This window comes from Galeopterus variegatus, unplaced genomic scaffold, assembly GCF_000696425.1.
Source record: "Galeopterus variegatus unplaced genomic scaffold, G_variegatus-3.0.2 Scaffold783, whole genome shotgun sequence".
Classification (NCBI taxonomy): domain Eukaryota; kingdom Metazoa; phylum Chordata; class Mammalia; order Dermoptera; family Cynocephalidae; genus Galeopterus; species Galeopterus variegatus.
Window position 1 is genome coordinate 489,785 of NW_007726894.1, and position 15,934 is coordinate 505,718.

The 15,934-nt window shown below is 52.3% G+C and overlaps 1 protein-coding gene across 3 annotated transcripts in view; it reads left to right on the forward strand.

The window, feature by feature from the left end:
• PPARD (peroxisome proliferator-activated receptor delta) overlaps positions 1–11,760 on the forward strand; it is an 84,324-nt gene extending 72,564 nt beyond the window's left edge. The window contains exons 4-9 of one of the 3 annotated variants that reach the window (XR_550450.1): positions 4,965–5,119; positions 5,940–6,078; positions 7,544–7,746; positions 7,927–8,377; positions 9,115–10,152; positions 10,465–11,760. Coding sequence is in view for 2 of the 3 variants with exons in the window: in XM_008572423.1 (XP_008570645.1) it covers positions 4,965–5,119; positions 5,940–6,078; positions 7,544–7,746; positions 7,927–8,377; positions 9,115–9,362 (1,196 nt within the window). In the remaining variant the exon portion in view is untranslated. Of the gene's footprint in view, positions 1–4,964; positions 5,120–5,939; positions 6,079–7,543; positions 7,747–7,926; positions 8,378–9,114; positions 10,426–10,464 lie in introns of those variants that run through there. The other 2 variants (XM_008572423.1, XM_008572424.1) reach the window with 2 other exon arrangements.
• Positions 11,761–15,934: the final 4,174 nt, after the last annotated feature.

A 15,934-nucleotide genomic window follows, 5' to 3' on the forward strand; every position in this document is an offset into this window, starting at 1 on the left:
ACATTATTGATTAGTGGTAATGGACATGTATATATACAAGGGTATTTCTGTGAACTTTTCGAAGTACCCTTGCATGCATGGTAGTAGAGTGTGGTGCTGACACTCAGCTTTAGGAGTTGGAAGGTTCTGGGTTATAATTCTCATTCTAACACTGTATTAGTCAGGGTTTTCCAGGGAAACAGAACCAATAGGTGTGTGTGTGGAGAGAGAGAGAGATTTTAAGGAATTGGCTCACACAATTGTTGGGGCAGCAAGTCCAAATTCTGCAGGGCAGGCCAACAGGCTGGAGACCAGGGAAGCTGATGTTGCAGCTCAAGTACAGAGGCAGTCTGCAGACAGAATTCCCTCGTCCTCTGAGCAGGGTGGGGGAGGCTCGTTCTTTTTCTTCTGGCCTTCAGTTGATTTATGATGCCCACTCATATCATGGAGCGTAATCTGCTTTAATCAAAGTCTATTGATTTAAATGTTAATCACATCTGAAAAATACCTTCATAGCAACATCCAAGCTGGTGTTTGGCAAAAAACTGTGTACCATCGCTAGCCAAGTTGACACAAAACCATCACAGCCACTGTCAGCAAGTTACTAAACCTGAGCCTTAGTTTCCTCACTTATAAAGTAGGGGTAAGAAGACCTACTTGAACAGTTGTTTTCAGGTTTACATGAGATTAATGGGTGTAAAGTGCCAAGTAGAATGCCTGGCACACAGTAGGTGTGCAATAAAAAGAAGGTATTAGTGGTACAAACGCACAGCCTTTACAGGGAAGTCACTTTTAGCTTCAAGTCCCAGTCCCACCTTGTGTGATGCAGTTGACCTTGGGTGGATTCCTTAACCTCACTGAGCCTCAGTTTCCTTCAAATGGTCTTCCAGGGTGATAATGAAATGATATAAGTACAAAAACACTATATGCTTGGCGCTTTGTATGGACCTGACGAATGGGAGATGTTTGGAAGGTTGGGCAGGCCAGGCAGGGTGTGGCTTAAGAAGACATTCAGAAGTGGGGCTCAGGGCCTAGGTGATGGGCCCATCAGGTGAGCAAGTACATTTCTGAGAGCATGGACGGGAGGCTGAGGGAGGCAGGGACAGGGTTAGAGAGAAAATCTGGCACTGGGCTGGCAGGGCCTCTCAGAACCCTAGCCTCCCATTTGGAGATGCTTGGTTGCCCCCACCTCTGACTGGGAGGTCATGGGGGTGGGGGTGACGGAACCTTCAGAACCTGGTCCCTAGAATGGGAAGCATTCTGCCATCATTACTTTTGAGTAGGATGTGATGGTGATTTGGGGATTAAACCTTAAGCCAGGTGACCAACCAGGAAGAAACAGAACCTTTATCTTTGGAAAGTCCACCACCAAACTACCACCACTTCAGTTCCCCCAATATACACTCACCCCACAATAAAACCTCCCACATAGGACGCATGCACTCCCACTCCAGCCCCTCCCCTCTTCTCCCCTGCCTCTCTCTGCCTGTGCCAGTTATTCCTGGTCCCTTTTTTCCCTCAAATAGGCAGCAGGCGCACTTGCCCCATTTCCCTGCTGTCTCCATCCTCACTGAGGCCTCCCTGACTCTGTGAGGCAGCTTACACTTGCTTACCACCTGCAGCAGCCGGACTCTCGGGGCCCCTCACTGCCCTGGGCTAGTTTCTTCCCAGTACACTTAGGAGCAGCTGATTACCAACTGGGACCCCTCTGGGACACTCGCTCTGCATCTCTCCTCACAGTCCAGAGCTCTGGGTACCTCAAGTGGCTGGTGGGGTTTGAGCATCTTGGCTCCTTCCAGGAGACGCAAGAGGACAGAGAGTAGTACTTGTCCCAGGGGCTCTCCTGGCCTCATATGCAGAGAACCCCCACCTTGGGTTTCTGTGAGGCTGTCGGGAAGAGGGATGAAGAACTGAAGAAGGAAGAGGCTGGTCCCTGCCTGTGTGGGGCACACAGCTAGGAGACTGCAGAATTGTGGCTTTCTGATAAGCACGATCCTGATAACTGATATTTATACAGCACTTCCAAGTTCTAAGTGCTTTCTCTATATTAACTCCTTTACTCCTCACTGTGACTCTCTGAGATACCGTTTTCTCCATTTTACAGAGGAAGAAACTGAGGCTTAAAGAGCCAGGGCAGGAATTTGAGCCCAGGATACTGGGCTCTTGCCCCAGGACCACTAGCTAGGAGTGGTGGAGCTGGGATTTGAACTCGGGCCTCATGGCCCCTGACTCGTGTCCCTACCCACTATGCCTGCTGTTTCTGTGCACCTGGAGGCTGACTTGGAGGTCGTTCAGAGTCCTCACTTTGAGCCAGCTGGGGGAGCTGTCACCTCCCTAACAGTCCCGTGCACAGGGATGGCTCCTAAGACCCTGCACCACTCCCGTGCCCCTCACCTGGCGTTGCCACCCTCCGTCTTGTGTTCGTGTTCTTACCTTTCTTACCTCTGCTGTTTAAGGGCAAGGTCTGGTCCTGCTCCGCACACAGCAGGTGCTCATCAAATGTGTGTTGAATGAACAGAGAGGGTGGTATTGCCTCATGTTGCACCATCACCAACCAAATGACCACACACCGAGGGAGATGAGGAAGGCACCAGCAGGAGCAGTGAATAATCTGAAGTGATTGGTCACTGTGGACAAGACACAGTAGTGGCGGTGGGCTCTGAGACTCAAAGCAACGTGTTGAGATGTGCCATGTCTAGCAGAGGAGGCAGATGTGCAAGCCACAAAAGCACCACTGGCTACCAGAAGTGCCATAGGGTGGGGCTGGCCCATGGCTCACTTGGGAGAGTGTGGTGCTGATAACACTAAGGCCACAAGTTCGGATCCCTATATAGGGATGGCCGGTTAGCTCACTTGGGAGAGCATGGTGCTGACAACACCAAGTCAAGGGTTAAGATCCCCTTACCAGTCATCTTTATTAAAAAAAATAATAATAATAAAGTGCCACAGGGTGAACGTGCGCACAGATGCACACCTCAGAGGAGGAAGTGCCAGTGCCCGCCTGCCACACCATCTGCGCACATCTCCACAAAGGGTGATTGTTACATGTTGTCTCATTTTCTGCCAGTGACTGGCCCTGTCAGTTTTATTGTCCCTGTTATGATGCCTCCATCAGTGGCAGGTCATGCCCAGCCCCACCAGCCAGTTGGTGCTGAAGCCAGGACACCCAGGCAGCTGAGGACTGCTGACTCCCCAGACAGCCATTGGGTGCCTGCTATGTGTCTAGCATCCCACACAGTTCTCAGTGCCGGACCACAGCAGTGCCCTGGTGGACAGAGTTCCTGCCCTTGTGGCCCTTATGTCTAATAGGCAGCACCCAACAATGAACAAACACACATAGAGTACGTCAGGGTGTGGCAAAAGCTATTGAGAAGACCAAAGCAGCTTCATCTTCCCAGAGCACAACTTTCCCCTCCCAGGCTGCAGCCTCCTGCAGCACCTTGCCCCGGAGATCAAGGGAGCCCACTCTTCCCATCTAAGGGGTCAGTTACGCCCCTTAAAATGGCTGAAGCTGGGGGCTGAGGTGCTAGGCCATTTTAGGAACCAGGGACTTGTGTCACCCCTAAACCTCACCAGCCAGGAGGTGAGCAGACAGCCTGGTCACCTCTGCCTCGATCATTTGCCTCCTGTGCTCTCCCTCCTGAGGGCAGGAGGGAGTGGGCATGGGGAAGGAGCCTTTCTAGGACCCCAGGGAGTACTTGGGGAGTGGGGAGGAAAGCTTGAGAGGGATGGGATGTGCTTTGGTTGGTGGGAGGTGGGGAATTATTTACTGTCGTGGGGAAGTCAAGGTCACTTGGCCTGTGTTGTAGAGGCATAGTACTACAGGCCTAGAAATGTTAGTCTGGGCTCACTGCCATGGCTTGGGTCACCCTAAGGGGCCCTCCACTCTAAATGGCTGGTTCTCAGGTTTGTGGATTTGGTACCTGCCATTGAGGAGGTTGCTCAGTCATCAAAGAAGAGAGCAGAGGTTTGAAGGCTGGCATGGCAGAGGCAGGACAGGCAGGATGTGGGTCATGAAATCAGCACTGGCTGGGAATCAGGCGACTGAGGCTCCCCTTTCCAGGGGGAAGAGCACATGGCTTGAGTGTCCAAGGGAGAGATTCAGAAGAGACTCCCAGCAATTCTTACTAAGTCATCTGACAGCATGTACACCCTGAAGTCGTGGTCACAGCCAACTGTTTTCCTTGCTGACGCTCCCAAAACCATGGTTCCAACGTCTGTACGTTTAATAGACAAAACCTGGGGAAATCCGGTGTGTTGCTCAGTCAACATGAGTGGTACCTACACTTTCTACTCAAGCCGGCAGTTACGTGGGAAAGAATTTGAGCTTGAGAGGTCTTTTATGGCATCCCTGGAGCCATAATAAACTTCCTGAGGGGTGGTGGGGCTGGCACTGTGGAGGGCTGCACCTCGGCACTTTCCTTTTTTTTTTTTTTTTTAAGATGACCGGTAAGGGGATCTTAACCCTTGACTTGGTGTTGTCAGCACCACGCTCAGCCAGTGAGCGAACCGGCCATCCCTATATGGGATCCGAACCCGGGGCCTTGGTGTTATCAGCACCGCACTCTCCCGAGTGAGCCACCGGGCCGGCCCGTCGGCACTTTCCATGAAACAAATTTCGCACAACCTCTGAGCCACAAGAGTCACTTCCCAGGGACTGTCCAAAGATTGTCTGCTTCCTCTCTCTTGCTCTCCTCCTCCCAAGACACAGCCCTTCCTCGCTCCCTCTCCTCCTCCATGGTGAGTTCAGGACTGGACATTTCTGTGTGTCAGGCGCTGGAGGAAATGCTTTGGGGACTTTGCCCATCCTCCCAGAGAAGTTGTCATTAACTCCATGTTCTAGATAAAGAAACTGGTTCTCAGAAAGGTTGGCTCCCCAAGGCCACATGGCCCTCAAGTGGCCAAGGCAAGGGCAGTGGGGTCCTTCTCGCCCCCACCTCCCAGGCCTGGCGGGGTGTGAAGCCGCCTTTGGTCTGTGTCCACAGACCTCTCCCGGAGCTCCTCGCCTCCCTCGCTGCTGGACCAGCTGCAGACGGGCTATGACGGGGCCTCGTGTGGCGGCCTCAACATGGAGTGCCGGGTCTGCGGGGACAAGGCATCAGGCTTCCACTATGGTGTTCATGCGTGCGAGGGCTGCAAGGTACGGACTGTGGCGGGCAGCTGCTGGCCCTGGGCTGTGGTCACATGAAGAGCTGACCTACCACAAAGGCTTTCCCTGCTGCAGGGTGGGGCTTTGAGAGTACCCACTTGGGAGTTCCCACCTGGGAGGCAGCCAGGCCCTTGGGCCTATCCCAGGCCTCGGTGGTGAAGGGATTCCCTGGTCAGGCCTGCCCTGCTGGGCACCTGTCCTGTTGACCCAGCCTCTCACCCAGTCTCTGTGGGTGGCTGGCGCCCCCTGGGGACGAGCTCAAGAAGGCAGGCAGGACAGGGTGAAGGTCTGGGGCTAAGCTGTCTTCCTGTCCAAGGTCATGGTTTCTTGAACCTCAGTGCCTGAAGGGGGGCTCTTTGAGAAAAAAAAAGGAAACATTACATTTCTTTTTCCAGTGATGCTTTTGGGTTCCTTCTCCTAACTGCACACCCATCAAAATATCACAAATTGTTTTATTAAACAACCACCTGGAAAATATACAAGCTAGTTACATTTATGAATAAATCAACTTCGCCACAATACAACTTTTTGTTACCAAACTAACAAAGAAGCTTTAAGAACTCTTTGGGCATTTAAAGTAAATATGGTATGTGATTTTAATTCTTTCAAGTTTTAGAAGTAAGTTCAAGAGTTGTTTTTTTCCTTCTCTCTCTCCCCTCCAAACAAAAATCCCACCTGTTACTCCCAAATTTCCAGAATTTTTACATCTTTATGCATAATTGGGTTCTTTGGCGCAACCCAGTGGGATGAGCAGGACTCTCAACCCTCTCCCCTCCTGATGGCCTTTCCCCCCCTGTTCTCGGTCCCTTAGGGCTTCTTTCGCCGGACAATCCGCATGAAGCTGGAGTATGAGAAGTGTGAACGGAGCTGCAAGATCCAGAAGAAGAATCGCAACAAGTGCCAGTACTGCCGCTTCCAGAAGTGCCTGGCACTGGGCATGTCACACAATGGTGAGAGCCGGGTAGGGCACAAGGACTGCTGCCTCCACACAGCCTGAAGCCAGGTTTCAGGGAGCACCCAGTGCAACCAGAGACGGAATACCCTTAGAGCAGTGCCTGCACACAGGAAGCACCACAGAACTGTCAGCTGTTGACTGCTGATCTGGGACTTGGAGCCTAAGACCTGCTGTTCCTCTGGAAGCCCAGCATCCACCATGGGTCCTAGGCCTGGGGCAGTCACCACCTCTTTGTACCTGAGGCTCACCCTCTCTGTCTCAGAGGGAACTTAGAATCGACCCAGCTCTTACGGTGTTGGGAACACCACTCCCAAAACTTCAAGCCTGTCTCAGATGGGTGTGAAAATCTACTGCCAAGGCTTTCTGGTTATTGAGGGCAGGCAGGAGCCAGTAAGTGACCACATGTGTCAGCCGCCAGGAGCCAGGCAGGAGTTTCTTGGAGGCCAGCCACCCTGGGAGACAGAGCCTTCCCTGCCTCATGCTCCAGGCCTCCTGCAGAGTCTTGTCTTCAGACGCGTAGGGTAGGGCTATTACAAAGCCACCCACCCCCTCTCTACCTCTTTGGGTCAGACCCCCAGACAACAGAGTAGAGCCTCTTTTTTTGTTGTTGTTATTTTGTGGCTGGCTAGTACAGGGATTTCACCCTGGACCTTGGTGTTATCAGCACAACACTCTAACCAACTGAGCTAACCAGCTAGTCCAAGAGACTCTTATTTAAATGTCTTCATGGGTGGGTCAGCTGCTTGGCCAGCTTTTACCCATGATGCCCTAACTGTCTTGCATCTTAGAGGGTGGCAGGACCTGCAGCCTCCATCTGCAGCTTTTCCTAACTGATGAAGTCTGGCAGGTCTGGGGTTTAATCCCTCCCCCTCAGTCTATATCTGCCAGCCAGTGTTCCTCCAGTGGGGCCAGGGGATTTCCTAGGAAATCTCAGGGCTGACTGAATCCTTCTCCTTGCTCTTTCTCTGAGAGAAGCCAGATTCGTATCCTGCTCTGTTACTAATGACTACAATTTTTGAGTGCTCACTATGTGACTACTCTTATTTAATTGTTCCAACAACCTAGTTAGTTTTTAGAAGTATTAGCCCAATTTTTGTAATGAAAAAAGAAAGGTGAAGTAGCCTGCCCGAAGTCCCACAGCTAGTAAGCTGCTGAGCTGGAACACAAGCACAGGCCTGTCACCAAAGACTGGCTTCCTAACTGCCCCATGGTGCTGCCTCCCAGCCAGAGCAGCCCAGTCACTCAGTGAGTTAGGACCCTCGTGCACCAGCACTGTGGGCAAGACAGATGGAGGCCCTGCCCTCATGGAGCTTATGTTCTGGAAGGCCTGCCCAGCAGTCCCACTAGATTCTAGACTCTAGAGCTTGTGAGGGCCCTGGGCCCGTGCACCTGTAGAGGGACAGGGAGGCTATAGGGGCTGGACCCTGCCTGGGCAATGACTGTCTCCCCTCCCTGTGCAGCCATCCGCTTTGGCCGGATGCCAGAGGCTGAGAAGAGGAAGCTGGTGGCAGGGCTGACGGCAAGTGAGGGGAGCCAGCACAATCCACAGGTGGCAGATCTGAAGGCCTTCTCCAAGCACATCTACAGCGCCTACCTGAAAAATTTCAACATGACCAAAAAGAAGGCCCGCAGCATCCTCACCGGCAAAGCCAGCCACACAGCGGTGAGTGTCACTGCTCAGCCTGGCAGTGTCCCAGGCTCTGGGCCCCTGCTGCTGCCTGCCTGACTCCTGGGAGAGTCAGGCCTCCTCTCTCCCCTAACTTCATGATACAGGCAGGGGGCGTTGGGAGCACATGGGTGGGGGTGCCCCGAGGCCTGGTCTCTGACCGGGCCTGGTTTTCAGCCCTTTGTGATCCACGACATCGAGACATTGTGGCAGGCAGAGAAGGGGCTGGTATGGAAGCAGCTCGTGAACAGCCTGCCGCCCTACAAGGAGATCAGCGTGCACGTCTTCTACCGCTGCCAGTGCACCACAGTGGAGACCGTGCGGGAGCTCACTGAGTTCGCCAAGAGCATCCCCAGCTTCAGCAACCTCTTCCTCAATGACCAGGTCACCCTTCTCAAGTACGGTGTGCATGAGGCCATCTTCGCCATGTTGGCCTCCATCGTCAACAAAGACGGGCTTCTGGTGGCCAATGGCAGTGGCTTTGTCACCCGTGAGTTCCTGCGCAGCCTCCGCAAGCCCTTCAGCGACATCATCGAGCCCAAGTTTGAGTTTGCTGTCAAGTTCAATGCCCTGGAACTTGATGACAGTGACCTGGCGCTATTCATTGCAGCCATCATTCTGTGTGGAGGTGAGTGAGGGTGGGGCAGCTAGGCTGTCCCCACACAGCCAGGCCTCCTGGGGGTTGGGCCCTCACTTCAGGGCATCACGCCTGAGTGATGATGGCAGAGAAACATGCAGGGCAGTAACGGTACGTGCAGGATCAGCTGCATCATATAGAGATGGAGATGGAGAAAAGCAATGAAAAGAACTATGCCATTGTGTTAATGGGAGTTATTTATGGGTGGTGGAGAAATTTTCTGTATTTTTTGTGCATTTTTCAAATTTCAGCATAATAAATACAATAGTAACCATGCTAGCTAACAGTGGCATAGAGTTTACTTCATGCCAGGCACTGTTCTAGTTCTTTTCCATAGATTTAACTCATTTGGTCCTCACAGCAACCCATTGTGGGAGGTACTTTATTATCCCCATTTTACAGGTGAGGAAACTGAAGCCCAGAGAGGCCAAGTGACCTGCCCGTAGTCTCATCAATAGTGTGTGGTAGAGATGGGATTTGAATCCAGGCGTTGAGTCTCTTAACCTAATCAGTAAAAAGAAACTATTGGCAAAAAAAAACAAAAGAGGTGGGCCAAGACCAAGGGTGGGGGATTAGAATACTCAGTGGAGCTGTTACTGACAGGACAGGGCTTGGTTCTCTCACCACTAAGGAGTCCTGCTGTTCCCCAGGCCAGGCCACCCCCAGGTTGAGCATAGGGGCGCTCCTCTGCCCTTCTGAGACCCCTTGTGTGCTCTGTGTCCTCACAGACCGGCCAGGCCTCATGAACGTACCACAGGTGGAGGCCATCCAGGACACTATCCTGCGTGCCCTGGAGTTCCACTTGCAGGCCAACCACCCCGATGCCCAGTACCTCTTCCCCAAGCTGCTGCAGAAGATGGCAGACCTGCGGCAGCTGGTCACTGAGCATGCCCAGATGATGCAGCGGATCAAGAAGACTGAGACCGAGACTTCACTGCACCCCCTGCTCCAAGAGATCTACAAGGACATGTACTGAGGGGCATGCTCAGGCTTCCTCCAAGGCTCCAGTGAGGACATTCTGGGAGGGGCCCCCACGTGACTCTTCCGTTGACCAGCCCATGAGCACACACCCAGGCAGCAGCTCCCTCCCTCGTGCTCTCAGACATGCAGCCTCCAGCTCCCTGTGTGCCCTTTATCCCTATTCTGCCTCCCCCCAGCTCTTTGTCTTTGACGTTTCTCTCTTCCTCAGCTCCTCTTTCTTTTCTAATTTCTCATGTTCTCTTTCTTCCTTTCTCTCTATAGGTGTCCCTCTTCCTTCCTCCCTTGCCCTCCTTTGCCCTCCCTTTCTCTCTCCATTTCCCCATGTCTGGCCCTCTTTCTTGTTCTGTGAGGCAGTTTGTGTTATTTCACCAGCAGCAAAGAACAGGACCACTGCTTCTGCCCACTCTTTCCCCACACCTGCAGGCTTAGAGGCCTCACCTCTGTCTCCTGTCTTAGAGCAAAGAAACACTAAGCTCTCCAGGCCTGGCTTCCCAGGGAAGCCGAGCATGGCCTGGACTGACTGCAGCAACAGCCTGGAGTCAGGGGGTCCCTGCTGTGAAGGACAGTGGGCAGGGGCCTGAGCTGAGAGCCAGATGCCTCCCCGAGATTCTCACCACCCCCTGAGGCTGGCTCCCCTGACCCAACCAACCCCACTGACCCCACTCCAGCAGCACATCCCAGCCCACTGACACCCAGCATCCTATTCTTCACACCAGTTTTCCAGGCCAAGGGCACTGATGGCCCCCGGCGCTGGCAGCTGGGGGCACCCTCCAGCCTGTAGGGAGGTGGAGTTCCCTTCAGAGGTAGGCCATGCCCCCATTGAAGAGAAGCCAGTCTCAAGGGAGGGAGGCAGGGTTGGTGGTTGGAGGGAACAATTGATTCTGACCCCAGGACTCGGAAGGCCAGGGAGAGCTTGGAACAAACCCTCCATCAGCACCCCACTCTCCCCGCATCCTGTAGCAGCTGCCTACATGGTGTCAGCACCCAGAGCCAGGGCCTAGCCTCAAACACGACTGCTCCTTTCTCTAGCCATGAGATGTTGGCACTGGCTCCAGCCCCCCCCCCCCCCCGGGGCTGCCACTCCAGCCTGTAGGGAGGTGGAGTTCCCTTCAGAGGTAGGCCATGCCCCCATTGAAGAGAAGCCAGTCTCAAGGGAGGGAGGCAGGGTTGGTGGTTGGAGGGAACAATTGATTCTGACCCCAGGACTCGGAAGGCCAGGGAGAGCTTGGAACAAACCCTCCATCAGCACCCCACTCTCCCCGCATCCTGTAGCAGCTGCCTACATGGTGTCAGCACCCAGAGCCAGGGCCTAGCCTCAAACACGACTGCTCCTTTCTCTAGCCATGAGATGTTGGCACTGGCTCCAGCCCCCCCCCCCCCCCGGAGCTGCCACTCCAGCACACACCGCAAGCACTGAAATCACTTTACCTGCAGGTTGTGGGCCCCTCATGCTCTCCTCCCCGAGGCAGGTGAGTGCCTAGCAACAGGCCTGCAGGTGGACAGGCAGAGCTGCACCTTGTTTCCAGTGCTGGGCCACATCCCTGGGTGGGCAGGAGTGTCCTGTTGAGTCAGCCCAGCACCCGCTCACAGCAGGAGCTGCTAGAGATAAACTGATCCTGTCCTGATGTCCATTTGTCCCAACAGCTCTGCTGCCCTTCCTTTCCCCTGTATTTGACTCAGCTGGTTACCTGGAACTCTCCCTGCACAGCCTCTGGTGACCAGGAACTTTGCCGGGCACAGTGCCACACTCCCGGCCCCTGCCCTCTGCTGCTTGCTGCTCGCGGGCGGAGGTCCACTCAGCTCAGAGGGGCTGAAGCAGTGTGAAGTGCCACATCTTAGCAGGAGGGCAGAGGGCCTGCGCATCCTGCCGGGGTGAGGGACTGGCTAGCGTCTCAGAGCAAGGTGGTGGGAGAGCTGGGGTTAGAGCCTAGGCTTCCTGGGTCCTCTCTGGTCCTCCTTCCCAAGAAGCCTTCCCATCTGACCGCAGCTCTGGGAGGACATGCCCTAGAGAGAGGAAAAGCCCAGTGTCTGCCCTGCCAGCGCTGTGGCCTTTTATGCCCTGGGGTCACTCTCTACAGACAAGGTTCTTCCCTCTCCCCTCCCACCTGACTGACCAGGGATTTGGCTGAGGGGTGCTCCCTTTTGGGCCAAGGCTATGAAGGGAGAGCTGCTGTGCCTGACTGACCCCCTCCCCACCATGTGCCCTGTCCCCACCCCCGACCCAGGTCTGGTGCTGAGGATACAGCTCTTCTCAGTGTCTGAACAATCTCCAAAATTGAAATGTATATTTTTGCTAGGAGCCCCAGCTTCCTGTGTTTTTTAATATAAATAGCTTAAAAAGACTCCTGGAACTTTAAATAAATGGGAATTAAATATTTAAGAGTTGACTTTAAGCTGACTCAGTTCTTTGCGTGTTTTTTGGGGGGCTGTTGGGACTCCTGCCTCTCCTCTTTATCCAGTGCACAGAGGGGAAGACATGGGCAGGCAAAGGAGGCTTTGGGATGGTGGCTGGGGAGGTCACATCTGGCTTGTGGTTGCTGGCGGTCTTTGCCGTCACCTTCTGCACTGCTCACCACTGTCAGTGAGCAGGGGCTTGTGGAAGACTGAGGAGATGCATCCCTGCCCTGCAGTGTGAGGGGGAGAAAGGGTGCACACGCTCTGGAAAGGCTGGCTGGTGCCGTGGCATGCACACAGGGTGGGCGGCGTGGGCCTCTGACAGGGACTTGGAAGTCCCCTGTAGGGAGCAGTGTGCCCTGGCCTTGAACTGTTTGTGGGACTCGAGACACCAAAGCCAGTTTACCATCCCCAGAAGAGATCAGAGCTTTCCTCAACCGACACCCCAGTTTTCTGACATGCTGCAGAAGGGAGTAGAAGTTGGTACAATTAACCTGAAAAACAATTTGACAAAGTCTAGTAAAGTTGATGCACTCTGCTACCCTGCATTTTCCTGTTGAAATGTGTGTGTGGGGCTGGCCCGTGGCTCACTCGGTAGAGTGCGGTGCTGATAACACCAAGGCCATGGGTTCGGATCCCATATAGGGATGGCCGGTTCGCTCACTGGGTGAGCGTGGTGCTGACAACACCAAGTTAAGGGTTAAGCTCCCCTTACCGGTCATCTTTAAAAAAAAAAATGTGTGTGTGGATGCTGTGGGGCACCACCAGGGTTCCACCTCTCAGGACCCAGGCACAAGTTTCCATGGCTGCTGTGAATTTCAGCTGCTAAGCTCACAGCTCAGGGCCTCTCAGAGCATTGCCTTTACCAAAGGGAGCTGCCTCATCCAAGGACATGCACACCTCATCCTCAGGGGCAGCCTGTGTCCAACACAGGAATATGAAGGCCAAGGCTTCTTGCCACAATTTGGGACAACCGGAAGGATCATCATAGCTCCGGAGCTGAGGCTTCTCATAACCACATTGCAGTTTAACTTCTCCCCCTGCCTAATTCTGCCTCCTTCAGTTCCTCCCAGGTATTGTTCCAAAGAGCATTCACTGGTAAGTGTTGTGCGAGTAAACCTCCAAATCTGTTTCCTGGAGAAGCCAACCTGAGACAATACCCAGGTGTGAAACCCACCAAATTACACCAAGATTCATATACATGTTCATCACAGCAATAGCAAAAACTTGAAAATAACAAAAATGTTCATCAATAGGAAATAAACTTAATATGTGTATACAATGTAAAAAAAAGGACTAGAAGAAACATGAAAAAAATGTTTATATAATCTCGGCATGGATAGACCTTTCTAGTACACAGGAAACTTAGAGTCTATAAGATGAAAGAAACGAGGTTGGCCAGCTAGCTCAGTTGGTTAGAGCACAGTGTTGGTAACACCAAGGTCAAGGGTTTGGATCCCTGTATTGGCCAGCTGCCAAAAAATAGAAAGTTCTAAAAAGTTTGCATCCCAGCCCCTGCTTTTGTAAGTATGTGAAAAGGAAGAACTGCGGGTGTTGGAGTTTTTTTTTTTTTTTAAAGATGACCGGTAAGGGGATCTTAACCCTTGACTTGGTGTTGTCAGCACCACGTTCTCCTGAGTGAGCCTTGGGCCTGGATGTTGGAGTTTTGGCTGGAGCTCCTCTCCTCCCTCTAGCTGTGACTTTTAACTGTGTAATAATGTACAGAGAGCATTGTCAGTGTTCTAAAACTCTGTGTGGCTGTGCAATTTCTGTACATTTGCAATTAGAAATATTAAAGATTTATTTAGCTATTTAAAAAAATGTTTTAAATTAAATGAAAATGTTTTGCTATATACACATTTTTTAAAATTCTGCCTGGAGAAACACCATAAAGAAAAAATTTTAAACCAACCATGTAAAAATTTTTGTGCCTAATTCAACAATTGGCTAATTTCCTTAATATATAAAGATAGATTACAAATCAATGAGTAAAAGATCAACCCAAAAGGAAAATGAGCAAAGGACATAAATGTAGAAAGAAATGCCTCTTAAACATATGAAAAGATGCTTAACCTCACTCATCATAAGAGAAATATAAACTAAAACTACAATGAGTTACTGGTTTTTTACTTGCCAAATTAATAAAATACCAAAAAGTTTGATAACATTGTGTTGGCAGGGGTGTGCAGATATAGGCACTCATACTGTTGGTGGGATTGTAAACTGGGACAGCCTCCATGGAGGGCATGTTGGCAGCACCTATAAAAATTTTTTAAAATAATTTTGACCCAGCAAAAGTAAAATACATTAACAAAAACATCCAGGACTATTGGTTTCCCAATCTAGTGTTTCAACCTACTGATAGACATAGGAAGTTGTCAAAATTCAATTTAAAAATGTCTCTTTTAACTTTTAAGTGAATTCCTCTTATTTGGTCTTTTTTAATTTTCCCAACTTATCTCCCACGTGGGACAGTGCAGTCTAGTGGAGAGAGCATGGGCTTTGGAGAAGTAAGATGATAATTGAGGGGGTCTTAGAAATGGTCAGGGTTGAAAGGACTCTTAGAGGTCATGGTCCCCTTTCCTTAACCTCCCCGTCTCCTCACACATATATTGTATAGAAACTGAGGCCAAGGGCCAGGAGTACCTTGTGTGAGGTCGCATCAGGTCTCCTGGCTGCCAGAGCATTGTTCTCTCCCTGCTGTAAGCTCTCACTGAGCTACTGCCAGGCATGACCTCATTTCAACCTCACAACGACTCTTATCAGAAAATCAGGCTTCCTGGCTGCAAGAACTTAAGACAACAGACTGTTTACCTGGGAAAGAGAGTTGTGATAGTATATTACCAGTTCTCAGAACCTTCAGGCAACCCAGTCACCAAACTTGGAGGCTCATCAGCCAGGAACAGTGTTCCCACCGGACTGCTCAGCATCTTCATTCCAGGGAAGAGGGGAGGAAACCCCAAGACCCACACTCCAACAGGGCCCAACCTCTGCTGGCTGCGCTGCTCTCAGGACCAGCTGTAGGTGACAGACTTGCTGAGACAGGGAATTTGCCTATCCCCCAGCCCCAGCTGGCCATCAGGGGTAGGGATACTGTGGCGAGGGTAAATCTACTCCCCGTTGCCTGGTCCAGTGGGTTTCTTGGGGCCGTGGATTTTCAGGAGTGCTTACCAACCCCAGCATTAGCCAGGCTCCAGGGAGTTGCAAGGATGAGGCATGCGGCATCTATGTGAGAACCCTATCAGAGGACCCATGGGGAGGTGGGCTTAGGGTCACTCCCAGGCCAGCGCCATAGGCCTCCTGGGGGGCAAGAATATAGGCTCAGGGTCACATAAGTTTCAGTCCCAGGCCAAGTGACCCATCTACTCTGAAGACAGAAGGAATTTATACCACCCATGAGAGGCTCTGATTGGCTGACTTGCTACAGTCCAATTTGGAGTGTCCTCATTGGACAGAGCCTCAGGCACGTCTCCTCCTGGCCATCTCTCATAGTGGTCCTTGCTGGGGCATTGACACTATTCTAACTTCTTGTGAACAGGATAGCAAGCTGGCTTCACTGACAAACCACAGACCAGACTACAATGGCTTTTTGTAGAAACAACATCATGGACCTGGAGGCAGGTCCTGGAGCCTCCTGTCCAGTATATGGCCAGTTTGGAACAGCCTCCCTGGACCCCAGGCCCACTCACACCATCGTCCAGCCTGTCCTCTGACCTCAGCTCCACATGTGGGGCTCTGGGGTTGTGGGGAGGCTCCTATCTGGCTGCCTCAGTTATAAATCCCACTCGGACAACACAAGTCACTTCTCCCGCCCCAGGACTCCCAGCCTCCTCAGTCTTTAGTCCTGGGTCCCAGGTCCTCATGGCCCCCTCCCAAGTCACCCTGCCTTCTTAGACCCTTAGAGTACTTAAACCATCCCCCAATTTCCTCCAGTAATCACCTAAAGATTCTCGAAGGCCTTCGTACTGCACCCCATTCCTGGAGCTCCCAGCCCCCTAGCCTCCACCCTCCATCCCTCCCACCAGCAGGCCTGGAGCAATGGGAAGGGGCAAGGCCTGGCCTCGAGCCCCTCCTCCCTTTGGCCCCACCCAGGGAGCGGGGGGGGGGGCGGGGGCAGGGGGGCGGCGGGTAAAGAAGCAACAGGGCAGCCCTGCTTGGTTCTCACTACAGCCT